Genomic DNA, 25,389 nt, shown 5'->3' on the forward strand with positions numbered 1-25,389 from the left:
GAAAATATTCTATCAACTGAACCGGGATTCTTGGGACCTCCATTGTTTTCGATCCACCAGCGGCTCAATTTTCCTATTTGTAATTGCTCTCTGTTTATTTTATCGAGCAACTTCACGGCGTGGACCACGAGCCATCGTCACACCTTCCGAATAAAGCATCGAACGACTGGTTCGATTCATTTTCTAAAAATACACTTTCGGTATTCCTTTTAGCTTTCTATGGAAAATGTACCGATATCCAAATGAGAAGTGTCTCGTACACGAGTACGCGAGTACGAAAATTTTGAGATTTAATGCTCGCGATGCAGCTACTTCGCAACTCGAATACAGCTATCGTTCCACGAGCTTCGAAGTCGTTAAACGAAGCACGAGAATTTTGCCGATGGCTGCTGAAATCGCCGTATTCGTTGATTCCAGTACTGTCCGTTCGGCTCGAGAAAGCGGCGCAACGATTTGGAATGAAATTTATGGGAAAATTTATTTTCTCTCTCTCCCTCTCTCTCGTTACTTGCATAAAATTTTTCGCGTCTACGCGAAAAGTATGCGAGGCACGTTATCATCGAAACGGCAACTACGTACCCGAGCGTGAACAATTACAATTAAAGAAACGATTGCCTATCTAGACGATGTACATTAACGATCAAAAGCTAAGCAACGCCCGCGGCGGTTAGATTTTCTGCACGAATTGGTAATCGGCGGAGTTGATAACCGAATTGCGAAAACTATCGCGAGAAAAGGATACGCGATAGAACAAGAGCGAAACTGAAAAACGAGAGTGAATTAGAAATAAATGAAAAGCACTGGCCCGTACCGGTACGGCGAGACGACGAGAAAGATTACCAAGTAAACGTACGAATAATTATTATAGCGAGTCGTTGTGGACAATTGTATCGGTACTTGCCATCTAATTTACCCAGCGCGGATAAATCTTATTCGATTCCAACGTATCTGATCTGTGATCGATGAAGCTTTTACGTACCGACGGAAATTAACAGCCGACACGAAGGTGGCCACCTGTATATGTAAATAATGTTTGGCGAACCAACGTGCGTTACATTGGAGTCAATTAGATCCAACGATGCAGAATTCTCGAATCTCTCTCCGATTAACAGGCGCGTTCGAACTTTCGAGCGTTAACGTAATCGCGAGAAGAGATTCGGTAGTGGTCGAAACGAGGACGAGATCGAGTTCACGTTGTCGGTAGAGGTCCGAATGAAAAATAAATAGACCAGCGTGCGTATCGTTTCTTGCGCGGTCACTGTTACGGCCTTGAACGAACATCGCTCAGAGGAACGAGTTAAAAACACGAGGAAAAGTCGATAGCAAAGCCCCGCACGAAACTTGATTTCGGTAGGGAAATCTGCTTCTTTAGCCATCAACCGCGTTCAATCGTGCCCCGAATGGATTAAATAACAGCGGACTCGAGCCCGGTGTGTGGAATTTTCATGGTGCGCGCGTGAGGCGTGTTCTCATCGATTTTATCCAAATAGAATATTCATGGACGTCCGCGCCAGAGTTCCGAGTATTTGAATCGCGTGTCGTTTAAATAATATCACGAAAGAGGGAGATGGAAACCTGTCGAAGTTTACACTGAAACTCGCGTGTTTACGCGAAATCGCGCGCCACGGTTCACGCTACGTGACGACATCGATATTCGTAGTACGATTGCCAAAGTAATAAATCGAGTCGTTTGTTACTTTTCTTTTATCGTCGAGAGCGCGTCGTTCTTTGTATCATTGGGTACGAAACGTTGAAATGTTTGAAAAGCGGAGCTTCGCGAAGACGTATAACGGTAAATAACGCGTTTAATTTTTACAATTTGCGTGTTTCAGATACGAGAGGCTTCTCAGAAGAGCAAAGACGGAGGATTTATCCGAAGTGTCGGGCATCGGTTGTCTCTATCAAAGCGGCGTCGATCGTCAGGGCCGACCAGTCATCGTGTTCGTCGGCAAATGGTTCCCCGCCACTAAAATCAATTTGGATAAGGTAGGATTCAAATTTACGGGGCCCTCGAGCCAAGCTCTGGCAACCGTTTACCAGCTGGAGCGTTTCAACTCGCCGATGAACAGTTTTTCGTCATTTTGAAATTCGGAGTAACTTGTTTTCGAGACACCCCATAGAACGTAGCTGTGACAAAAAGAATGTTACAAGTTGGAAGAGATTTACCCATCGACGGTTCGAAATCGATACGCGTATTCTGCCGCGGAGTAACCGAGCGGAACTAGCGTCTTTTATTATGGACTAGCGTGTTTAGCAGTTCTTTGCAAGCTGATCGATCCGTTTAGCATACCTCCGAAGGAGGAGGAAATTGGCACAGTTTTCTAGAAATCAAATTGACCGTCGGTCTTAGCCCGCGAACGTTTCCTATAGCGTCGCGTGTAATCGAGCGAAGCGCGAGTCGTTCGTGAATCGAATTTATCAATGAATTTATTGCACGATCTGGCGTAATCGAGAGAAGCCAACGTGGACTCTGTTTTATCGAACATGGACGCCCGGCGTTAACGAAAACGTTTATAAATATTAATGACAACGAGGTAGGAACGCTCCCTTTAAAGCGGATATTCGCTCGACGCGTCGCTCGGTGCGGATTAAAATTTACCGAAATTAATTCAAATTTAATTCGCAGGCTAGAATTTGCCTTGTTTTAACGTCCAAGTTGAATCGTAATGTTCAACGATTTATATAATTCAGGATATTTGACGACGAAAGTGCGATTTAGCAACATCGATTGCCACATCGATTACTCGCCAATGATCTTTAAATTTTAATTTTTAGAAATTCTAAATTTCACCGTACGAAAACGTCCATACTGTATCACGATCAGAATATGGTCAGTTACGAAAGAACGTGGAACGTACCACGGGGAATACGATAAAATCGACTCGACGTTGAACGTGTTGATGCAAGAGGCGTCTGTCGTAAAAATAATGTGCAATTTGAAGCCACGAGACGACACACTCGATACCGGAAACGATTCTCCCGCCGGAATTATTCATTCGATCGATCGATCGATCGAATATTTGTTGCGTTGTTCGTTTGTTCGGTGGGCCGGCAAAATACTCTTTGGCGAAGTGGTATCAGCGATCCGTCGCTTGATCGTTTGACCATACGGTACCGTGATGAACAGAGACCCCTTTAAATGATCATCCCGCATCACCGACGCTGGCTCTCGACGCCCAGGACGCGAGGTTCAAAGTTTTCCGTCATCCGTAAAAGTTCAAATTTTGTCCATGGAAGTGCTCCGCATTTTTAGACGCAACATCGATCCGTTAGTTTTTAAAGCCGCGTTGAAATTCAGCCGAGGAAACTGCAGTCGCGACGTTCACGATCCACCGACCCTTAAAAAGTGAAATTCGGTCGAATTTAAACGGACAAACGCCACTTGTGCAACGTTATCGTATTTTACGTTAAAGTATACGCGATCATCGGCCGGTACTTTCGAATCGTTGAAAACGGTGATCTCACGATCGCGTTGATCTCACAGACGACCCATAACGAAGATCTTTCTCAATTCGAAAATCTGCGACAACGAGGATCCTATTATTCCTGCGTGTCGATATCATCTTTGCTCCTTCCTCTCCTGTCCCCTTTACTGGTGCGAGCGCACCACCAGTGGCAAATCGATATTTACACGGCCAGAAATAGCCCGACCACGGAACAACTCCTAAGCCGAGAGCGCACGAGTTGTAACGTTGTCGCGAGCCCCGCCGATTCGCCCTGGAAAAGTTTGTTGTCGTTCCTACGCGCGCGACCCTTTTTACGTACATCGCGAGCGGCGTCCTTTGAAGGAACTCCGGAAATAGCCCGCCGGCCCTGATCGAAATGGAAACGCTTGTTCGACCTCACCCGGATCGTTCGTCATCGACCGACCGACGGGATTTTGCGTCGTCGACCAACTTCTCTCCGTTCTTTTTCCTAGGAAATACCTCGTTTCGATGTACAAGGTTGACCATCTTGACACGTAGCACGCGTTCAAGGTGATGCTGGATATAAAAACGAGTCAAAGTTGTGAAATAAATCTCGTCTCGTGCCAGACTCGATTTTCGAGAAAAATGATACGCCATCGTATGTACGCGTGTCTTCTCTTGCCGATCGGTTGAGAATTTAGAAACGTATTTCAAGCAGGCAAACTTACCAATCGAGTACGACGATTGCGGTAGATCGATTACACTCGAGTCGAACTGGGAATGTAAGGTCAAATAAGACGATATAAAAATATTATTCGTAGGGTGCGCGACCGTCGAAAGGACAACGTTAAAGGCGACGCGTGAACGATTCCTTGGACGAAAAGTAGGTCGCTGTCCGTGATTCAAGGACGCACTCGATCATTCTCCCCTGACCTCGCGAGAGCAATTTCAGGTCACACATTTATCGGTTCAGATTCGGTGGAAAGCTGCGTCGAAAGGACGCGCTCGAAGATCCGCGACGACGAGGAACCGGTCTATCCGCCGATTCGTTATTTCGATATCTCCACGGTTCGATGTCTACCGACGTTCGAAATGTCGAGTGACTCTTTCGTGGAAATAGAATTCTACCGATTGTAAGAAGTCGCTCGAGTTGCATCGAGTATCGATACGTTTCGACAATCACCGTTGTAGAACAACATCGATAAATATCGCATAAATACCGTATCGCGTCGACACTGATAAAATTTATATTACGATTAAAGTCGAAGAATGCTCGAGCATCGCAATAAATTAGCGACGTTAACGATCCATACTTTCGATTACGAACAATGGCCTCGATAGTGTGTAATTTCATGCACGAGAATACAAAGTGCAACGAATTCCGAACGAACCTATACCTATACGTTTATTTTCTCGGTGTACTAATTTTACCTCTGGAACCTTGAAACGGAGCGAGATAAAAATTACAACCGCGTCGTAGGAGCCACTGCCACTATCGAAAATACACGGCGTAGGTGCCCGTATCTGTTATTTATGTCGGAACGACGAAGTAGACGCGATTGAAATTGTTGCTCGTGACGTCAACACCGTGCAGCATCCCGTTGGCTAAACGATGCATCGAGTTGCTTGTGCTCGGCCAACAAACGCTAATTAAACGACCTGTCGAGATAATGAGATTTCAGGGTCGCGATACAGATAGCGACATTGTATGCATTTCGAAACTCGTCGCAACTACTTACTTCATTTCGCGCGATCGTTAAGTCGTCGATGTTAAGTTTCTCATTCGACGAAACGGAAAGCCTGTTCATGAACGCTCGAGTTTCCCCACTTTGGAAAATCGGATCGGTAGGAAATCCTACAGATTTTTTATAATTTCGCGATTCCCCGACCCGAAATTATGAAAAGGCTTTCTCGATTCGCGTATCGCGAATCCACTTGCACTTGTGCATACAAAATCAACATCGTTGCGTCACGTTGCGCAAAATATTGAATCACGCACATCGCGATATTTACATTCTTCTTAGTCGGTACAATGAAATCAGAATGAGTCACCGTCCCGGCGCAAGAAACACGGAATTTTCAATGTTTAGGAAAGTTACTTTACAGGCGGTTGAACGTAGCCGTAACAATTATTGATAACAACCCTCGGTAACCAAAGTGAAATACGATCGTTTAAACGGGCCAATGGTACTTTAGAAATTGATCCGGCCGATACGATCAACCGTGTAATAATTTTCTCGAAGGACATTTTAAAGTTTATACGTAAGACTGGTACACTTGTATCTCGTTTCTCGTTCAATCGCGCTCTATTCTTGCGGCAAGTCACTCTCGTACGAGTGTGTATATATGTATACAATACGAGACCTGAGTTAAATAGATTTCTCGTGCTGACAGCGCCGAACGAGGAAACTTGGCCTCGATTGAAAATTGAACCAATCGCTTTATCGGTTGGTCGTTCCGAGCCCTTTTAAATCTACGAACGAATCAAAATTATAAATTGTACTTTCTATTCGCTCCTGAGATTCCGACTCTTGAACATTGTGACGCAAACCGTGTCAGTTGTGTGGAAAGGTGAATGCTAATTGGCATCCTAACACGAGCAATATTAAGCTTCCGCTTCTCGAGCAAATACAGCCGGTAACGATAACGATGATTCAACCAACTGTGTTACGTGTTCCTTATTTGCAGAGGCGATGATCGAGCCTAGTTTCGCCGAGAACTTGGGAGAACTTTAACACTTTGATACTTCGTATTTGTGCAAGATATAAAAGATCGTACGCGCAAGATTTGTGAAAAAGGATCGAAGCAAAGATTCTATTTTAAAAGAGGCATCTTGAAATTCAAGATCGGACTGTTTTTGTTTCTTTTCTTTTCTTTCGTTTCTCCGTATTCTGCACGTCGAACGAATGGAATCTTCGAAACGGATCAACATTTTGTGTATAGGACACCCTGTGTGCAGCAGCGTCTGTGACACGGGATTAAAATACATCCTCGACGCGTATTCTGACGTCACGACGAGAACGAAAAGAGAAAAACGCAGAAGGTAGTAAATCCTCCGATACAACCGTCTCCTCCAATCGGTATTGCCGCGAGCGAACCAGAGAAAAGATTCTTTCCTTTCCTTTTTCGCTGGAAGTTTGCGAGTACGTGGTGCTGGACCGTCTCGAACCACCCTTCCGCCTCCGCCTATTTACTTTTCTTTTATTCGCGAGGCCTCCGACCTGATTTCACCACAATTCTTCGACCTCTTCTCCGCGGGGGTGAGGACCCAAGGGCCAGTTCGAGTTGTAGCGGCGCGGCGCGATCGATTTAAACGAAGTAACAAGTTCGGTTTGCGCCGGCATCGACGAACTTGTTTACGAGCAATGCGCACTTGCCACACGATCTGGCGAATTGTATCTCGCACAATACCGAGACGAGAACGAGAATAATTTTATCAGATGTCTGCGTTGACAATTAATCGTACTGTTCGATCGTGTCGATCGCTAGGATCGTTTAAACGACGATAAAATCGCCCGGTGTAAAATGTTTTCCAGAAGTAGCTGAACGATTATCGAAATTGCGAACATTAGATCCATCTTTTGTCGGGAAGATAACGTTGCCTGTACGGCCTGATCACGAAAGAACGAACACCGATGAACGCTTCGAATGCAAATGGGATGCATTATTAAGTAAGACACGAATAATCGCTGTTTGTTTCAGGCGTTGCTGTACTTGATACAGTTGCTGGACCCGATCGTTAAAGGCGACTACGTTATCACTTATTTCCATACATTGACGACCAGCAACAACTACCCCAGCTTGCATTGGTTGCGCGAAGTTTACAACGTGCTTCCTTACAAGTGAGGCCCTACTCTTGATTTATAATTTGTACTGTCAACGCTCCGTTCACAATACGTAATGCGTACGATACGTAATTACAGAATTCGTTACGCGAGAACCAGAAATAGAAATACATTTCTTTTATCAGTCGCACCTTATTACACCATCGCGAGTCTCTCGACGAGTTGATTAAAAAACACACCCTGTTCGGGGCGTGTGCGATATCTATCTCCCTTTTCAACGTAAGTGAACGTTGGTCCTTGGAAATTATACACACGTATTCAACTGTTACGGGGGTGGATATTTTTTCGAATATTTAACGTATCCGCCCTGTCTGCGTTACACACTAGTGTATACATTGGTATATTTTCCTCTGTTACCTCGGTTAAATGATAAAAAGTGTGCGCCCATTTATTTCAACAACGAACAAAAAATGTCTTCAAAATTGTACATTTCGAGGAAACCTTCCTCTCGGATTTCGGTTTAAAAAAGAATTTAGCAATGTTAATGCAATGTTTACAATACTTTCTTCGTTTTGATTACCATCAAAGATTTACCTCCTCGTAAATAGAAACAAGCACGATAAGCGACACCGATCTAAATGACGTCTTATCTTATTTTATGTGTCATACGATGCCGTGGCCATGAGGACATACGCATACATTTATAGATACGTAGAACTGATGCAAGAGCAACGGAAATTTCAGCCAGAGAAACTGGTTTGGATCGAAGCAAATTTTTCAAACAGAGAATACCTTTTGCTATCAAGGAAAATCGTATCGTCTGAAATGTTTCCTTTTAAAAGAAGTTTCCGTTGCTTCTGCGAATACACGAACTCTGCACGAATTACCGACCTCTTTGAGCTGTACCTACAATACGGCTGAAATATTTTTGTTACAGGTATAAGAAGAACCTGAAACACTTCTACATTATCCATCCGACTTTCTGGACCAAGGTTTGTAACGATGGGCAGGAAGTTACTTTTAGACGTTAATTTTCTCAAACGAAGAATGTACGTGCATATCTTGGACGGGCGAGAAATTGTTATCATTTTTAATCCCTCGGTTAACGAACATAAATTAACCTACTTCCTAATTAATCACGATTAAACGCAATATGCAATTAGCATTGGAATTACGTTTCGTCGCTTCGGAATCCAATTTGGTGCTCGACGAGGTTCAGTTTCGATGATCGCAAGTCATCGCAAATGCAAGTCGTTGCCAAACGGGAGATTTTTCATCGTGGAGGATGCTCCCGAGCGAACCGCGAATCGTTCGGCTCGCGCACCGATTCGTGCGTCGATAAAGTCGTCCAACTTAAAGACGCAGAAGCATCCCGAGTAAACACCGCTGCTGGGACTCCCACATTTACATACGTAATGTGTTCCGACAATCGGTCAGCAAATATGTTTTTGTGTTGCAATTCCTGAACAGTTTTTCAGTCGACTAAATACCGGAGCGATGCGTTTCCACGCGCATCTCCGATGCTCCGATAGGCTAATTATTCCCGTGCGAACCAACTAAAGTTCGCATTATTCGGGATAACGATAGAACGCGGAAATAGTATCGACGTAGTTTTTTTTTTTTTTTTTTTTGTTCGAAACGGTAGAAAAACTGTTCGATAGAAATTGTTCTTCCGGGTTGGAAAAGCGTAGATGCGAGCGCGTGCAATGGGAAAATCTCGTTTGTGTAGTTATCGATTTCATTGTTACGTGTTCCAGATGATGACGTGGTGGTTCACGACGTTCATGGCTCCAGCTATCAAACAAAAAGTCCACAATTTACCCGGTGTGGAGTATCTTTACGAAGTTATGTCGCCGGAGCAATTAGAAATCCCGGCATACATCACGGAATACGATATGACGGTGAGAACTTTGAATTTCTTGGCAAGTTTACCCATCGAGTACGAACGGCGCACAAAATACCGAAGGAAAGTCTCGAAAAGGAAATCGATCGTCGACCGAACCGAGAATTCCGAATGTTTCAGATAAACGGCATGAGGTATTATCAACCGGATCCAGTCCTGGCGTCGCCGTCGACATCCACGTAACTCTCGAACGGAATTCGGTTCCCAGGCAGCGAAGCACTGGACAGAACGAACTCGGATCGACCGCTCGACGCAACGTTGGTACGGTTGTTGTACACGCGCGCGTTCCTCGACTAACCATTCGCATGCCCATTTCGCTCGTTCCACCTCGTTCTGGACAACAATCGGACGAGAAACAGGGCAGCTGTTCGGTGCACGATTGCCGTCACGATCGGATGGTTCCTTCGAGTCATCATGACGCTCGCCGTTGCTTTGCCGAAGTGCCTCGCGATGGATGGAACGCGAAGAGAAGAGAGAGGACTCGCCGTCGGTGGTTCGCGCGACAACTTTTAACCAACCGATCGCTGAAGAGTCGAAGAAACCACTGCCCATCCGTGTCTCCGACGCGGTACCTGCGCGAGACAGAGAGAACAATATCCTCCGCGTGTTTAGTTCGATCGTACCCTGGTCGGTATTGGAAACTCCACTCTCGAACGCGCATTACTTCGAACATCGGTAAGGAGACAACTGGAAACACTGGTTGGTGGAGGAGAAAAAAAAAGTTGTTATTCGCCCGAGGCGAGTATCGGATGCCAAAACACCAATTAATCAGTATTCTTGCCGTCGTTTTACCGTCTATATAGGGAATTTCGACCTCTGTTCTTGTAAATATTAACGCTGTTCATCGTTACGGAACGAAGACGAGGAAGAGACGACAGCGCGCGGAGATGAGCGTCGAAGACGAACCGGAATTAATGACGGCTTAATACGAACTGATGATCGCATTCTATTATTTTCTTACCCGTCGTTATACAGCGAAGAGCATCTATTTGATTATTGTACCGTCGTATTTTATTATGTAAACGTCGTTGATGAATGAGTCGCGTCCGCTGACGCTGTATTTTCGATATGTAAAAGAGTAGAACCTGTAACTCCCCGGCAAATAAGGGAGGATAGAACGGCTGGTTCCTTTCGTGGCGCTACGGCTTCGGCGATTATACCGTGAATTTGTGGACCGTGTCGTTCGACCCGCTGCGTAGAACTGATTAAGACGCGCGCGGCGCGTAATCGCGTATGTCGGTAACGAATCGAGTATCGGCGTTGTTCTTGTTCCGTTTGCCATTAACGGGGCTTAACAACTATTTCCTAGTCGACGAGGAGCTGCTTCGTCGTCCGAACGGATAAAGCGGAACGTTCACTTTTGGGGAATCCGGACGAAGAACGCCGACACCCGACGGATTCGTCCTCGATGCGCAAACGAGCGAATCCTCGCGGCGTTAAAAGCTGAGTGCCGAGGTTGTACTCGCGGTTCAATTCTAGATTAGACGAAGCAATAAACTTAAGAGCTTTCTCGCGATGTATATTTCGGGAGACAGAATCGTTATACTCGTTGTTAAGCATTTTTAGCGTTTGAAGATTAAAAAACAAAGTTATGTATTATATATGTGTACATATGTATGTATGTATGTATAATACATAACCGGCGTCGATTAGCCCATTTCTTTAATTTTCTCTGTGTGTCGTTAAACAGCGTACGGTCACTCGTGTCCCGTCGCTGACCAGTTTCTACCTCGTGACGAACCGGAAGCAACTCGATCGTTCACTCGCGACCCTCGGTCGGAGATACGTATTAACCGCGTAACCTCACTTCTGAATAGCTCGAGTACGCACTCGATGCTTGAATTACATTTCTTTTTTATTACGATTTTATCGCGTTGGTTGGACGTTAAGTCGGGATACATTAGACGCGTATTTACCGTAAAGATAGCGCGCCAGCATTTCGTTAACGAACAATGGAAAAACTGTATTTAAGCCGAGACCGAACAAATTTTGATTTTTCTCCTTGCGTCGAAGATGCAAATCGAACGATTTGCTTTCGACGCTCGCTTTCAATGCCAGCGAACAGAAACACGCGTACGGATTTTGCGGATTCGGCGCGTGTCTCGACTACGAATTGTCTTTCGGCCAACGTACGCGAGACACGAGGAGCCGGACGAATAATCGTGCGTCTCGTCGTTGCCGCTGTAAATCTCGACGCTTTTACGTTTAACGACCTCACTGTCCGTCCCTGACAATCGTTTATAGCAAATAGCGATGCGTCGCGTAGGGCATCGTCCAAGCATCCTCGTTGTCGTTGACGCTCGTACCTCCAGAACGCGTTTGCATCCCGCGGAAACGACTACTCGTCCTTGTAGGAGTTCTTTGCCAACGAAACGGCCAAATAGTTCACCCGTCATTGTTTCCGTATAATTTCGAGGAGCGACGAGCGTTCCGCGGAATCCAGATCGTTCGTAAGCGAAGCTTACCGAGAATTGCGCGCGATTTGGACGATTAGGCGTTGTTCTTGTCGCGGCCGTGTAACTAATGTCGAATAGAGGGAGATGTTATTGGGAGACCGTAAGACGTAAGTGGATGTCACAGGCGAGACGAAGATTCTGACAATATGTAATTGGGGTGCTTTGACGCCCGAGATTCTATCGCCGATCAAAGTCCTAATCTAGTCTAATCGTGCGTTTACGAGGCTTCGAGAGGCACGGGGATCGCGCGAAAAGAATCAAAGATCAACTTACGTAACGATTATCAATCGCTGCAGTTCGAAGTGCACTGTATCCGGTAAATCTACGAAGCTTTCTACCGATCGTATCGTTGTACCGCGACTACTTTAGGACTTTGAGACGAGCGTGTTGGAAATATTAGGCTTTACGCTTAGAAGATAATCTACGGCTTCGAGAAACAACTCGGCCGCTATTCGGTTCCCCCGCCTTTAGGGACCCGCGATCGCAAACTGCCGAACCGAACGGACGGGAAGTGCCCGTAGTAAAACTCTGCGGCGGTAGTTTCGATCGGGTGCCTGTTACCTTAGGATCCCGAAATCACGTTTACTTTCCGAACTTTTCTCATCGTACACGGCCCTGAGTAACGTAACAAGCTTTTTCGTGAGAATTTGGACGAGCTTCCGCTTTGATTGCGATTTTTTTAACCGACAAGGAGGGCGATTCTCCTATGAAAAAGTAACGAGACACCGTTCGATTTACTTTTCCATTCGAAATCACCCGCTTCGTAGTTGTTCGTTCACTCGTTACGGGACATAAATCGAGTCGAATCGCGCGAGAATATGTTGTACACAGTATCGAAAAAGTTATAACGAAATTGTTCGAATTCACCGGTGAGGTGAGAAATTGTTAAGAAAGTCGGTAAAATAGAGGCAAATTTTAACGATCGAAACGAAAATTACTTGGACGTTCAAGGTCATCGAGAGACCATCTCCCGTAACCTGCCTCTCGTTTTTCCCGCGCAAACGTACGATGTGTGTGACCTTGAACGTTCGATCGAATTCGTTCCGATCGTATTACCGAAGTATTGAACTCGAACGACGTTATTGGAAATGAATTTTATACGAAGAATATATAAGCGGTTGAAACCAAATGAAAAGCATTTTAACAAATATTAACGAATGGTATTGCTTAAGAGGGTCAACGATCTCTTAAAATGGCGCGAATTGTAGTTACCGTGTTACTCGATTAATTGCGACATTCGTACGGTATCGTGCAAATTTTGTATGCCCGTTATTCTTCCTCCGATAATCGTTAAGCGCCTCGTCAACGAAGGGAGGGAGTTATTTCCGTTTTTTTCTTTTTATATATTGTACGTAAGTAACATTTTTACAAGCAAGAAGCAAACGTCGACGCGACGATCGTGTTCCGTTTGAAACGAGGACGGAAGTTTCGGAAACTACACGTGCATTATGTATGTATACGTATGTATAACGATATACCGGTTAATCATTGTAATTGTTGTCGCGATGGAATAGATTATAATTAATCGAAATATATTTTTCTCTCGCGTGCCGATGCACGGCCTCTGAACGGTTGACACCGGGCCCTTTCATCTGTTTTTCTGTTTCTTTTTTATATAGATCGAGCAATAAACGTATTACTTGAACAAGAAGCGTCGTATAATTTTATCGTGCACGGACAACCTTTCACGCGCCCGATCGAAAAAAAAAGATAATCTAGCCGAGTATCCGTATAAAGTTAATATACCCGAATTGGATCTACGGTGGTATCGGTTGTCGATCGAATTATGCCGATCTCGGTAAACGTGAATTTTTCGAACGAGCGTCGATCACCGTATTCCCAAGAGGACTACCGCTCGCAGCCTCATCGTTGATTCAACCGCGTGTACAGGCGCGTATACTATACGTGCGTGTGCGACATTCACGCTCGCAGTCTTTCCTGTTTCATCCGCGCGGCACCGAACCAGTAAGCAACGTGATGCCGAGCCAAGCATCTCGTAAGCGTTCGGAGAATTTCTCATTCGCCAACACCGTGATGGTCCGTTACCGGTCTACCTAGCCTAGATCCTAATTGCCCGTGAAGAGAAAGCAGTCTCGGAAAATCCTAACTATTTTCAACACGAATATCCGTAAACTCCCCGAGGCGAGCGTCCGTCGCCGGTGTACAGGGCCGAGCGTTTCGTTCTAACAGGTAAGAAAACCGCTACTATCGTCCGAACCGTTTATTTCGATGGTCGTTCCGTTCGGTTTTTCGTGACGCGTGGTCCGTTCAACGACCGTTCTTCGAAGCGATTTTTCTCGTTAGCGTACCAACTAAACTAGAGATTCCGTGATTCCGAAGCAAGAACCGTTCTGGTCCGTGAATCGTTCCGATTGTATCTGCGTACATCGGAAATGCAACTATAAGGTGAGACTATTGTCGATTCGTGTGTTCTGCGTTGTCGTCGCGTGCGATTTTGCGTCGTCGTCGTCGTCGTCGTCGTCGTCGTCGTCGTCGTCGTCGTCGTCGTCGTCGTCGTCGATCGATTATCTTTCGTTGATCGTTCGATTTTCGTTATTTCGATAAAGAGGAAGTTGCTATCTACGCGAGTCTAATCGCGCGTTATCGTCGACGTTGTGGTTTGAAAACTTTGTGTATTTTACGAAGGAGACGTTGTAACTCGTGTAGGTTGAATTACGCGGTCCGCGTGTAAACCTTGGCGACTCGATTAGTCCACTTGTACTCTTACGAAGGCGAAACTGTGCTCTCTGCGAGTTGAGTCATAAAACCAAGTGCGTCTCTTTGTGTTTACGTTTTAAAATCGGGACGTTCTTCCGAACAGTTGGTAAATGCGATCCCCAAAATACATATTTTGAGAGCCATTGTACGCGTCCATCCGTTCGCGAACTTTCTTGATCTCCAAAGAGCCGATGAATCGATGATAAACGTAACAAACACGGCAAGAGTTCCAAAGAAAAGGGACGATAACGGGGAACGAGAGGTTCGACGTAGAGTTATTCCGACAGTTGCGCGCCGAACGATTTCTTTTCTCCGCGATGTGTCTCTATAAATAATGCGTTTGCATTGTTGTAAGGGCGCGTCGACGCAACGCGAAGACATCCCGACGAGGGCACGTCGCGACGAATGCTCGCGGGACATTCACGCTTATCTCTACATGGTGAATCACGTGATTTATACCGTTTGTCTCTTTTGCACGGTCGACGACAAGAACGAGCGGCAGATTGGAAACAGTTTAATGGCACTACAATGTTTTTATCTTTCTACGAGCTAATTTTCTTTACTTACTCGAATCAATGTTTATCGCCGAGAACATTGCCTCGAACAATTTTGTCGTATACTCGTAAACAACGATGATATTTCGATAATTGGACAGATATGTCCAATCGAACGGCCCTTCTCGTGTATTCCCCGCTTGCCGAATTTATAGCGAAAAACGATACACACGTCCAACTTGTCTCGCGACGTCTATTATACCTACGGTCGACCTTGCACAACGGGCTGTTCCTATACGAATACCTTGAAGGGAAGCAACGTTCGAAACGTTTCGGGCATAAAATTCAGAGGAGAGGTCAGGTAGAAAGGGCCGTGAGGTCAATGCCTTCCTAATTCTCTTTCGGAGAAAGCGTTCGTTTACTCCCGCAATAATCACGAATAGTGCGCTTCTTTCGTTCGACCGTTACAGCGAGATATTGAAATCTTATTGTTTTTTTCCTAACGGAACAAATTTTAATACTAAGAAAGAACAATTTTTTACGAAACGTGATGATATATCAACGATACGATGTATACGTGCCATAACTATTCTTACGTCACGCACTTTCCTACGAGACACAGATACGAGTTAGATAAGACATCGAACACACGATATTATTAACAAGTGCAATGACACGCGTGTATGTACCGTACCGTGCCACATGGATATTATTCGAACTACCGAATGTTCGGCGGTAAACTTACGCGTGACGAGACCCGTAAATTGTTAACAGGTGGACAAAGAGGATTACTTCGATGATCTGAAGAAAACGAGACGTTTTGGATCGAAAGAAAACGAAACTCGAGAAAACGATGGAAATCTTGGGCGTGAAATTTGCACCGTTGAACGTACCACTGAGAAGAAGGCTCGAAACATTTTCGGCAGCGGTATGGATCGTTTTTTTAGGATTCGGAGATCTTATCGGTTATGCCGTAACAGCTTATCTCCTCTTTTGGACGGAAACTCTACGCTATTTTGTCCTGCTCTATTTCGTTTGGATGTACTACGACTGGAACACGTGTAACCGAGGCGGTAGAAAGTACGTATAAATTATTTGACTTAAAACTTGGAAAATCGACTTTAAAATCGGAATTTTCTTTTATCGTAGCGAATGGTGGACGAGATGGCTGAGAAACTGTGCGTGGTTGCATTATTTTTGCAACTATTTCCCCGTGAAATTGGTGAAAACCACTGATCTAGATCCGTCCAAGTCTTATTTATTGGGCAGTTTCCCTCATGGAATTCTATCGACTGGCATCTTCGGCGCATTCGGATCGGATGTTCTCGGCTGCAAAACACTGTTTCCAGGATTGGATGTTCGAATCGTTATTCTCGACCAACACTTCAGAATCCCACTGTTTCGCGAATACGCTTATCTAACCGGTACGTGTCAGTCGTTCGATCGTAAATTAATGTCTTCGCAAATACTTACTGTAACGAGATATTGACACACGAGCAGTTGCGTTCGCTGAAAATTTATCATTTTCGCGAGTAGGCTATTTGAAACTCCTTCGCTCGATGTTAAACGAAAGTCGAATGACGGGAAGTTGAAGCTACGAGCCAGTGATTCTCAATCCATTCGTAGCGACGAGATACATCTATCACGGCGAACAACGTTCAACGAAATATTCTGCTCGCGCGTATCATTTTCGCTCTACCTAAGGTCAGTTTTTCAATTCGTTTTCTGTTCTCGATCGAATCGAAATGCAGGTACCGTCAGCAGCAGCGCGGAAAGTTTGAACTATCTCCTATCAACGAAACCTGAACGGCCGTTCATTGGAAGAGCAACTGTCCTCATCGTCGGTGGAGCGTCAGAATCATTGGAATGTAAGCCAGGCACTTATCGTATCCTGGTAAAAAGGAGAAAAGGCTTCGTAAAGATTGCGCTGAAACATGGGTTAGAATAATCAATGTTTACAAACTACAGTCTTGAATATATTTTCGTAATGATTTCCGAGAAAATATTGTCCTTCTCGTTAATCACTGAACAAACGTTCAAAATCGATTCGTTACCTCTGGACGAACATTTACCCTAGTCTGTAGTTGTCACTGCCTTAGCTTCTTCCTTAAAGAGGATTAAATTCTTAAACTTTGATTTATCCAAACGGTAGATAAAATTTCCATGGATGCGACCAAATTTTTCATTGATTCAGAATTTCATTGTTTTTAGGACACCTCTGGTACCTGTGTTTTCATTCGGTGAAACGGATATATACGACCAAGTGTACGGGCCGGAAGGTTCGTTCCTGAGAAGAGCGCAACACTACATTCGTAAAAAAGTGGGAATAGCACCGATACTTTTGCTGGGACGAGGATTCTTCCAGTATTCTTTCGGTATCATCGCGCACCGGAAACCTATCACCGTCGTTGGTAATGATGAAAACTTGCTAACAATTATTGAATTTTTTAAAATTCTTCCATGCGGAAGATTCGGAATGTTCATCGCATTGCAATCGTTTCTTTCAAATTCAGTTGGCAGTCCCTTGGAGTTGCCGAAAATTCCGGATCCAACGGCGGAACAAATCAATGAATATCATGAAAAATTTATCAAGCATTTGGTCGAGCTTTTCGAGAATCACAAACACAAATACGTGGAAAATGCTGATTCGGTGACCCTCGAGTTGATATCGTGATACGTATTACCATACAATAGTGATTTAAGACGATTCATTGATGGAAACTTTTCGACGTCCAAGATGTTTTCTATACATCGTTACGTTTTAAAGGATTTTATAAATCTCTTGCGTCGCGAGAATATCAAAGGGGTACTTTACACTTTCGTACAAACCCTTTTGGTCGAAATGTGACTTTCCCTAATGAATTTGTATAGAAATAATAGCATTAAGGTGTTAAATTTAATTACGTTTTAGTCTTTAATCGATATTCGGTTATTGGAAAGCATTTTATATATTTCGAGGCGGGAGCCTTAAATGATACGCGCTGAAATACTGTTACAATATGACATAATATATCACGGCTTATGAGTAAGGATGGCGAAGAGCTGTACATTATAAAAAGAGACGTTGGAGGATTTTAGTACCTAGAAACCGTGAAAACCAATCGAGTATGCAAAATTATATCAACGTGACGCAGTACCTACAACTTGAAAAATACTGCGCTGTGTAGATTTTATATAAATTCGCATATCAGTATGACTGTAGAACTTGTACATTTTCGTTTAATATAAAACATCTTCTTTCGTATACTTCTCGATAATGGGTACGAGTAACGCTGCGAAAATTATAACTGCTGCACACCAAACGGTCCTACGTAGTACCTGCGGGTCAAGAATTGTTGCTCGACTAAATTTTCAATCATTTCCACGATTGTTAGGTTTTTCCATCAATGATGTATTTTTAGTCTACCTTGTCTTGCCATTCCTTGTTCGCGATGCAGTCGCGAAATTTCATTCGCGAAAAGTGTACGGTACTGTAGAGAGGTATCCATGTGTTCGGTATTCGTTGGTGAAGAAACGTGTCCAGATGTTTCCGAAGAAGATACGACTTTCTGACCACCAAATCCCTCATCTGAAACTATCGTCGTGCACAGAGTGTCTCACCAGAAACAGGATATACAAAAAATACATATTTTTCTGCTCGCCGCAAACCATACTAGAGCCTCGTACGTGCCTTGATCTCGAAAAACGTAGATCTTAACAGAGATATTGATTATCGCGACCATCGGTGGAAGATTAATATCGGCTTATCGTTAGGAATTAGCAAAACAAATGTACCTCTACGTAATTGTACATAGCAAGGTCGCATATCGCGTGGGCATCGTCGCATCGTAGTTCGGTGAACTTCGGGAGAACCTTACTAAAGTCCGAATTGAAACGTTCCATTAAGTCGTCTAACAGTAAGAGATCCTCGAATCCCTGATGACAAAGAATAGAATAAAATTCACACGACAACTATCGCCGTCCACGTAATATCGAAAATAATTTCAACGTCCAGTGAGATTCGGTGAATTAAATGTCTCCTCGAAAGGACTGAATGATAATTTAGCTTACTTAGTTTAGATTTAGTCCAACAATATTGGAAGAAAGTATTAATTCGAAACAAAGGTAATTTCTCTTGTATACTATGTTCAACGAAGAATGTACATATTAAAATAGAAAACTATTTGTAAGATACGTTATTTTTTTTAGAAACTCGCTCTCCGTGAACGTGGAAATCTAGGACCGATTGAACTCAACTCACAGCGTTCATTCCTTGAGCATAGAAAGGCACCATAGCGTGGGCAGCATCACCGACTAGTAGAGCAGTTCTCCCAACGTGATAAGGTTCGCACTGCAATACGATTATAAGGGATTAAGACCGCAGCCAATTACTCGGAAAGATTCCACCGGACCTCCGACATTTACCTTGATGGAGATCAATGTCTTCGGCTCCCTCTCGAAGTAATCCTTCACCAGTTTCTCTCTGCCTATCAGACGCAGAAGATCGGGGAACTGTTCGTCGTAGAAGTCCAGAAGCGCCTGTGGTGTCTTTAGTTTCTCGAGGATCGCAAACGGGGCGAATATATTACCGGTAAAAGTGAAGTCGTCGTTCGGTAAAGCTATCATCATGAACTCGCCTCGTGGCCAAATGTGAAGATGATCGCTGCTCATGGCGAACTTGAACAAAAATAAATTAAAGAAAGCTGACAATATTCGTGATGGTGTTTGTATATTTACAAACAGCACAACGTTTGACCGTTTCGAACGAAGATACGCCTACCTTGTTGTCATCTCCAGCGGGAACGAACAATTCGACGTAGCCGTGTTCGATGTACGTCTGGTTGCAATTGAAAAGAGGTCTTTTCGTCATTAGTCTTCTGACCGTTGAGTACGCACCGTCCGCACCGATGATCAAGTCCACGTCCACTTCCTCTATAGTGTCGGTTTTTGTACTAGAAGATTCAACCGACGTGTAAACAGCATCGCCGATGAGCTTACGGGATTTATCGAACGAAGGACACCTTACTCTAAGATCTTCAGTTTTCCATTATCCAGATCCGCGTCTACCAGTTTCTTGTTGAAGCCAAGGGTCACTCCTGGGTACTTCTCTGCGGCTATTCGACGAATAAAAAATTATCGATCTTTCCAGCTTTAATTAAAATCTTTAAACACTTGAAACATCGGTACCGATCGATTTCCATCGATTAATATCCGGAAATTAGATATCTCTATTCTTTTTATTTACTACTTCGTCAAATTAGTTTCGTCCAAGTGTAATTGAAATGCATCGTTGTCGATCCAATTCGCGGATCTTTTCTCTTTAAGTGTATCGTGTTTTTAATGCCGCTGGAATACGCGTATTTAACCTGCAAGATTGTGAGAAGCACAAGGCGGCAGCAACAAGAAATCTGACACGCTTGAATTCTTGTGGCTTCACGCACTACCGCGTCATTGGATATTCAGCCACGCTTTTTTCAGTTGAAAAGCATCTCGGTGTTCGATCGTGTTCTTCCGAAGCAAGATGTAACTGGATCGAAGTAACACGCAAAAGAGTCACAAAGAAAATTAATCTGCTTATTATGAAAATCATTTCCAAGAAATACATTACCGCGAGCAGTACGAATCAACGCGCGTTAAGACTACTTTCCGAGACGAAAAAGAATTCGAAGAGTTATAGGATTATTTAATTACCGAATAATTTATAGGGTTAACTTAAGTTTCGCTCACCGTTTAACAGAACCACGTTCAGATATCGTCTGTTGACCGAATAGATGCACTGCAAGATAAAGTAAACAATTAATAACAAAATGGATGTAATGAAAACGTTACGATTCTGGTTTCGCCTCCGAACCACTAAACCGTACAGCAAAAAAGCACGGAATGCCGAGAATTCGTAATTAGAAATTTTCCGAATTTCCTTGCAACTCTAAATTGTCATTACTTACGTTCCCCTGCACGCTATCGTAAATAATTTCTCTCAGGGTGCTGTCCTTGTTATGGACCATTCTACCGTGCATAGGAATGCTATGGCGATCGACCACAGCCTCCTCGAGCTCGATTGCCCTCAAAGCTTCGCGTCCTCTGATCGACAGAGCCAGATTGATGCTCTGTCCTCTGGAATCCTCCACCCTGATATCTAAAAAAAGGTTGTTTTCCATTTTTTCCGTTAGCTCTTCACCTTTACACTTTGACTTGAAACTTTGCTACTTCTTCGAAGAATCGAAAATTCTCATTGACGAAATAGAGCTTGGCGAGTCAGGTGGCTTTCGTTTACAATGACTGAGCATGGAAAAGGAGAAAGAAGGAGCGTATCAAAATTTCTATAACGATTCAGAAATCATCGAGCCAATCGGGCCATCGTCCTAAAACTATTTGAGAATCGTTACCAGGGGTGGCAGGAAATATTTTAGACGAGTTAAAAAAGACGCTAGGGTGTTGAAAATTATTTTCTCTGTACTTACCTGCGCGGTATTCGTACAAAAACACCGAGTGGCCCTTCTTCGCAAAGAAACAAGCTGCCAGAGCTCCAACCTAAAAGCCGATTTTTTGTACCAACACCGTTCAAAATTCCGACTTGAAAAAAAAACGAAAAGAAATTTTTCGCCTTTTTTTTCTTCCACGAAACTGTTTTTCGTAAAATACAAACACGCACCAAGCCACCCCCCACAATGGCAACTCGCGACTTTCGATCGGCGACCGTCATGGTATTCCGTACTGCACCGAAGCCACTGACCAACTACCTGTCTTAACACGATCCTCCTGCTAGTTTATATACAGGGTGAGTCACTTGACACTCGCCCGGGAGTAATCCAGTGATCCCCGCTGCTTTTAACGATGTGAGCCGATTTTTAAACGGAGACGGTACGATAAGGGTTACCTTTTCCGAAAGTTATCATTTTCGAGATTTCAAAGCTCCCTCGATGTACCTTAAAGTGTTACCCATAATAATCAATATACCCATAGATAAACGTTACACGACGTACAGACTTCTCAAAACACGGTGAGAATCGTGGCTGTCGATCCTAGTCACAAATTCATACCTCACCTGTACTTAAACGTAGCATAGAATAAAGCGACACTTTACAGCATCCCTCGCAACGAAAGCAAAAAACTTGCTTATCGTCGAAACTGTTGTCTAGGTATCAGTTATTATCCAGGTCTATCTTGTACCGAGTAGAAGAACTGGATCGTTCGCAGCATCCCTCGCGAGATCCTCTCGGCCGGTCGTAGCAGGGGGTTGCGCGAGGAAGCTGAAAACGATGACGTCCTCGCGCGAAGTACGGTGGCGATGATCGTGACGCGTGGCGTGGTCGTCGTGGTCTTCGTGGTCGTCGTGGTCGTCGTGGTCGCGGCGCTGTCCGAAAAATCAAAAATAGCCGGTGTGCCAGTCAGTGCGGCGATGTCGACGGCGAACGACGTTTCGGCGGTACGGTTCGGCCGGTGGTGGTGGTGCTGGCGGAGACGAAGGAGGAGTACTACCTCCGGGGCAACGATGCCGGCAGGATACACGAAGACGATCGTCCTTCTCGGTGTACTCGCGGTGATATGCTCCCTCCTGGGCACCGTGGACGCCGGCGCAAGGACGAAATCGGACGAACCGCGTGGCAAAGGGACTCACAAGGACTCGGAGCCTGTCATCGAGGAAGTCAATGCTAAGCAACTCGAGCGGCTTCTCAACGAGAAGGATTTTGTTGCCGTGTACTGGTGTAAGTGTCTGCCAGAAGATCGTCGCGTTTACATCCTTTCGCGGTAGACCGCGACTCCCTCGCGGTGCATCTTTCCCTCCTCCGGAGAAAACGGAGGAACGAAGTGGCTTCTCTTTTGGCGGGGTCGAGTCGAACGGTGATTGCGATCGCTCGGCACGTAGCTTACTTCCAGCGTTTATTTTACGTCTTTCTGCGATTTAGTGCCTTCGAGGCATTAAATTCCGGTTTATCGAAATATACGGAGCATTCTCCGAGCGTTTCGAGAGCTCGAGTTCACTCCCGTTTACCATTTTCCGTTGATCCTTGTTCGTAGCTTTCAGGGTGTAGAATCCTCTCTCTCCACTTGGCGGAACATTGTGCTTTTCCGTATTAATCGTTTCGCGAGATAGCACCCTATCGAAGAAATGTTCCTGGATTTTTCGAGAAATTCGAAAAGACGTTTCACGAAACCACTGCATCTAGAGCGAAGATACGTCAGGTATATTTACGAACACGTGTTAGCTTGCACGTGTTCGTAACGGTACACAAATATTACAATTAATACGGTTTCAAAAGACACCAATTATTTCAACTTGTTCGACAAACAACTCTCTACGATTAATTCGGAAATGTTGCTCGACCGATTCGTGCAGGCGAAGCATTGTTCCGGAACCAGGGGCCCTGCTGGTCCGACGCACTTAATTTTTGAAAATATAGTTCAACCGTGTTACGAAAGTGGGTTCGGGAAATGTAGAATCAACGCGACACGTCCGTCGACACGTGTCAGAACTTCGATCTTACGTAACTGGTCTATAACGTGCCCTTTTAACTCTCGCTTGGCTACCGAATTCTTCGGGGTACTTCGCACCACGTACTCTCTCCCTCTTTTCCGACTTCTGCATTCCTCTTGGCTCAGCGACTCTGTTACAATTTGGCCCTCGATCCTCTCCGCGCCTCCTATTTCTAAATTTCTAGAAGGACCTGCTCGAGAAAATCTGGATCGAAATTAGAATTTCTTTATTCGTAGATACTTGCGTCTTGCAATAGCAATTTATATTTATACATTGCGAAGGAAATCTGTAATTTCACTATTTAACAAGACGTCGAAACTTTCTCCCTTGGTTCCTTCCTTTTCTCTTTGCATTTAACAGGTTCCTCGTCGTTTAAATCCCGAAGGCTACACCGACATTACCATCCATAGATTCTTTTCAGACTTTGGGTTTTCGAGTTCGCGTTACGCTTTCTATGCGACGTCGCCCGGACGTCGCGTAGAATTTTCTTGGCCACGAAAATCCACTTCTACCGTGGTTCGTTCTTCCCCTGTTTCGTCTTCTTCTTCAGCGTCAGCGAATTATATAATCCGCTTCGTCGTACCGTAGTGGGTGTCGATGAAAGCCAGAATTGCAGAACAGGATTCGTCATTGAGATCGTTTTGCGTGCAACGACGACAAGTGAGTCGTCGATATGCGAACGGTTTAATGTACCAAGACGGAGACGCGCGTGTGCGTGTTATAAATAAATCTCTCGACACGGAGATTGACGCCTCTGTTTCTCGTTCGGGTTGCTCGCTTAACGTTCCCTTGTACGCTTATTTCGATTACAATTGGTAAAAATATCAATTGCGTCGATTACAGGCTCGCGAAGCGCCGAAATAACTTTTTTTCGCTCGCGATTTTTTCACACAATTCGATTGTTTCTCGAACAGAGGTCGACGTCGAAGCAGCGCATTAGTAATATACACGTCATGCGCACGAATTGCGTTCGCACGACAATTAACAGGTATTAAATTCTCTCCCTTTGCCAAGTGGCCGGTCTACTCAGTAGGACAAGCCGTCTCGAGGCAGACGTAAGATTTCGTGACCGTCTGCGAAGATGTAATAATTGGTACAAGAGGTCGATGAAATTTTACAAAGACGGATATCGATATTTCCCAAAAAACTTATTCGATATGTCGATTTGTCGCCGTTAATCGAAACGGTGACGGTAAAACTTGCCAAAAATTCAAGACGGGGTGGATAATCGATACCTAAAAAATTGTAGGGAATTAAAGGGATTTAATTACCAGGATTAAATTAAATTTTCAAACACAAGAGACAACTAAGGGAAGCTACCGGATATAAGACGAAGAAATAGAAAATGCTTAAGGCCAATCGCAATCGTACTTTCACGAGCAACTCGGCCGCGAAATTGAAAGCTGCCTGGCAGAGGAAGAGACAAGCTCGAGCAACCGAACGACTCGAATCGAAGATAGAGTTACAGTTCGGTCGAGACTGGGAACTTACGAAGTCGATCAGATTTTATTACCTCAATGGAAACTCAGCGGCCACTGACTCACCGGCATGACGCACACGTATACAAACTAGTCGCGTCTCGGTATATCGAGACGCGTTGCCAGCCGTTGATTTAATTTCATCAAACAAACTAGAACCAACGACGACACTTTCGTTGCGCTTGCGAATCAAATAGGAGACGCAGCTTATCGGGAAATGTCAAGCGTGCGTTACTCGAAAGGAAGATCTACTCGGTCTTACCGAACATTTTTCGTCATCTACGTACTTGTTCGACCCTTTTCTTTGCGTCACCACCCTGTGCGGACCAACGATTCGTCGATAAAAATTCATCGATCTCTACACCCTTCCCCTGGAGTAGAATCATCCAACTGGTGCTCGAAAACGAACGAACGTTGAGAGTCACTGGTACAGAAAAACGGCAGATTCGAGCACGAAGAACAACCTAGCACGCGCAAAGCTACCATCGGCGATTAAGGGCCAAAGGCTTCAAAGTCAGCGTGTAGATTTCTCGACAACCTGTTCCCTCGACGCGCTCGCCGCGTTCTTCTCGCGATTCTCTCCTGAATCACGTTTTCATAATACCGTCTGATGTAACAGCCTAACGCGTTAAAATCGTAGAAGCAACTCGACGGCAACATTGCCAAGAAGATCCGTAGAACGAAACGATCTCA

General features: G+C 44.5%; 4 protein-coding genes across 12 annotated transcripts in view; 3 read left to right on the top strand and 1 right to left on the bottom strand.

Moving 5' to 3' along the window:
* The window catches only part of Gdap2 (ganglioside induced differentiation associated protein 2), a 32,185-nt gene extending 22,830 nt beyond the window's left edge, over window positions 1–9,355 (top strand). For all 3 annotated transcript variants that reach the window (XM_076319071.1, XM_076319069.1, XM_076319072.1), the window contains 5 exons: window positions 1,833–1,986; window positions 7,110–7,249; window positions 8,130–8,184; window positions 8,950–9,093; window positions 9,216–9,355. In XM_076319071.1, coding sequence (XP_076175186.1) covers window positions 1,833–1,986; window positions 7,110–7,249; window positions 8,130–8,184; window positions 8,950–9,093; window positions 9,216–9,278 — 556 coding nt within the window. In that variant the 3' untranslated portion in view covers window positions 9,279–9,355. The remainder of the gene's footprint in view (window positions 1–1,832; window positions 1,987–7,109; window positions 7,250–8,129; window positions 8,185–8,949; window positions 9,094–9,215) is intronic.
* Window positions 9,356–13,440: 4,085 nt separating this feature from the next.
* On the top strand, window positions 13,441–18,007 carry LOC143150633 (2-acylglycerol O-acyltransferase 2-A). Its single transcript, XM_076319076.1, has 6 exons — window positions 13,441–13,741; window positions 15,538–15,843; window positions 15,913–16,187; window positions 16,515–16,701; window positions 16,975–17,174; window positions 17,277–18,007. The coding sequence occupies exons 2-6, from the start codon at window positions 15,617–15,619 to the stop codon at window positions 17,435–17,437; spliced, it is 1,050 nt and encodes a 349-aa protein (XP_076175191.1). The 5' UTR covers window positions 13,441–13,741; window positions 15,538–15,616; the 3' UTR covers window positions 17,438–18,007.
* On the bottom strand, window positions 17,660–24,618 carry Cn (Kynurenine 3-monooxygenase cn). 3 transcript variants are annotated; one of them, XM_076319074.1, is made up of 12 exons: window positions 21,788–24,618; window positions 21,395–21,668; window positions 21,204–21,273; window positions 20,688–20,878; window positions 20,470–20,518; window positions 19,769–19,856; window positions 19,523–19,694; window positions 19,168–19,419; window positions 19,004–19,093; window positions 18,538–18,678; window positions 18,170–18,337; window positions 17,660–18,081 (listed from the first exon to the last, which is right to left on the bottom strand). In XM_076319074.1, the coding sequence occupies exons 2-12, from the start codon at window positions 21,443–21,445 to the stop codon at window positions 17,983–17,985; spliced, it is 1,371 nt and encodes a 456-aa protein (XP_076175189.1). In that variant the 5' UTR covers window positions 21,446–21,668; window positions 21,788–24,618; the 3' UTR covers window positions 17,660–17,982. The 3 variants fall into 3 exon arrangements, with proteins under 3 accessions (XP_076175189.1, XP_076175188.1, XP_076175190.1); XM_076319073.1 differs by having other exon boundaries at window positions 21,395–24,618; XM_076319075.1 differs by having other exon boundaries at window positions 18,170–18,331; window positions 21,395–24,615.
* The window catches only part of Hlk (hulk), a 31,700-nt gene continuing 28,288 nt past the window's right edge, over window positions 21,978–25,389 (top strand). For 3 of the 5 annotated variants that reach the window (XR_012993125.1, XM_076319056.1, XM_076319059.1), the window contains exon 1: window positions 22,016–22,448. Coding sequence is in view for 4 of the 5 variants with exons in the window: in XM_076319056.1 (XP_076175171.1) it covers window positions 22,031–22,448 (418 nt within the window). In the remaining variant the exon portion in view is untranslated. Of the gene's footprint in view, window positions 22,449–25,389 lie in introns of all 5 variants that reach the window. The other 2 variants (XM_076319057.1, XM_076319058.1) reach the window with 1 other exon arrangement.

Source organism: Ptiloglossa arizonensis, chromosome 8 (genome assembly GCF_051014685.1).
Source record: "Ptiloglossa arizonensis isolate GNS036 chromosome 8, iyPtiAriz1_principal, whole genome shotgun sequence".
Classification (NCBI taxonomy): Eukaryota; Metazoa; Arthropoda; class Insecta; order Hymenoptera; family Colletidae; genus Ptiloglossa; species Ptiloglossa arizonensis.

Excerpts from the sequence above, each read along its gene's own strand:
- LOC143150633 (XM_076319076.1), top strand. The coding sequence starts at position 15,617 with ATGGAAATCTTGGGCGTGAAATTTGCACCGTTGAACGTACCACTGAGA. Across the intron at positions 16,188-16,514 it reads CGAATACGCTTATCTAACCG|GTACCGTCAGCAGCAGCGCG; the intron begins GTACGTGTCAGT and ends ATCGAAATGCAG. Across the intron at positions 16,702-16,974 it reads AAGATTGCGCTGAAACATGG|GACACCTCTGGTACCTGTGT; the intron begins GTTAGAATAATC and ends CATTGTTTTTAG.
- Cn (XM_076319074.1), bottom strand. The coding sequence starts at position 21,445 with ATGACGGTCGCCGATCGAAAGTCGCGAGTTGCCATTGTGGGGGGTGGC. Across the intron at positions 19,857-20,469 it reads GAACGTGGTTCTGTTAAACG|CCGCAGAGAAGTACCCAGGA; the intron begins GTGAGCGAAACT and ends TTCGTCGAATAG. Across the intron at positions 19,420-19,522 it reads CCGCTGGAGATGACAACAAG|TTCGCCATGAGCAGCGATCA; the intron begins GTAGGCGTATCT and ends TTTTTGTTCAAG.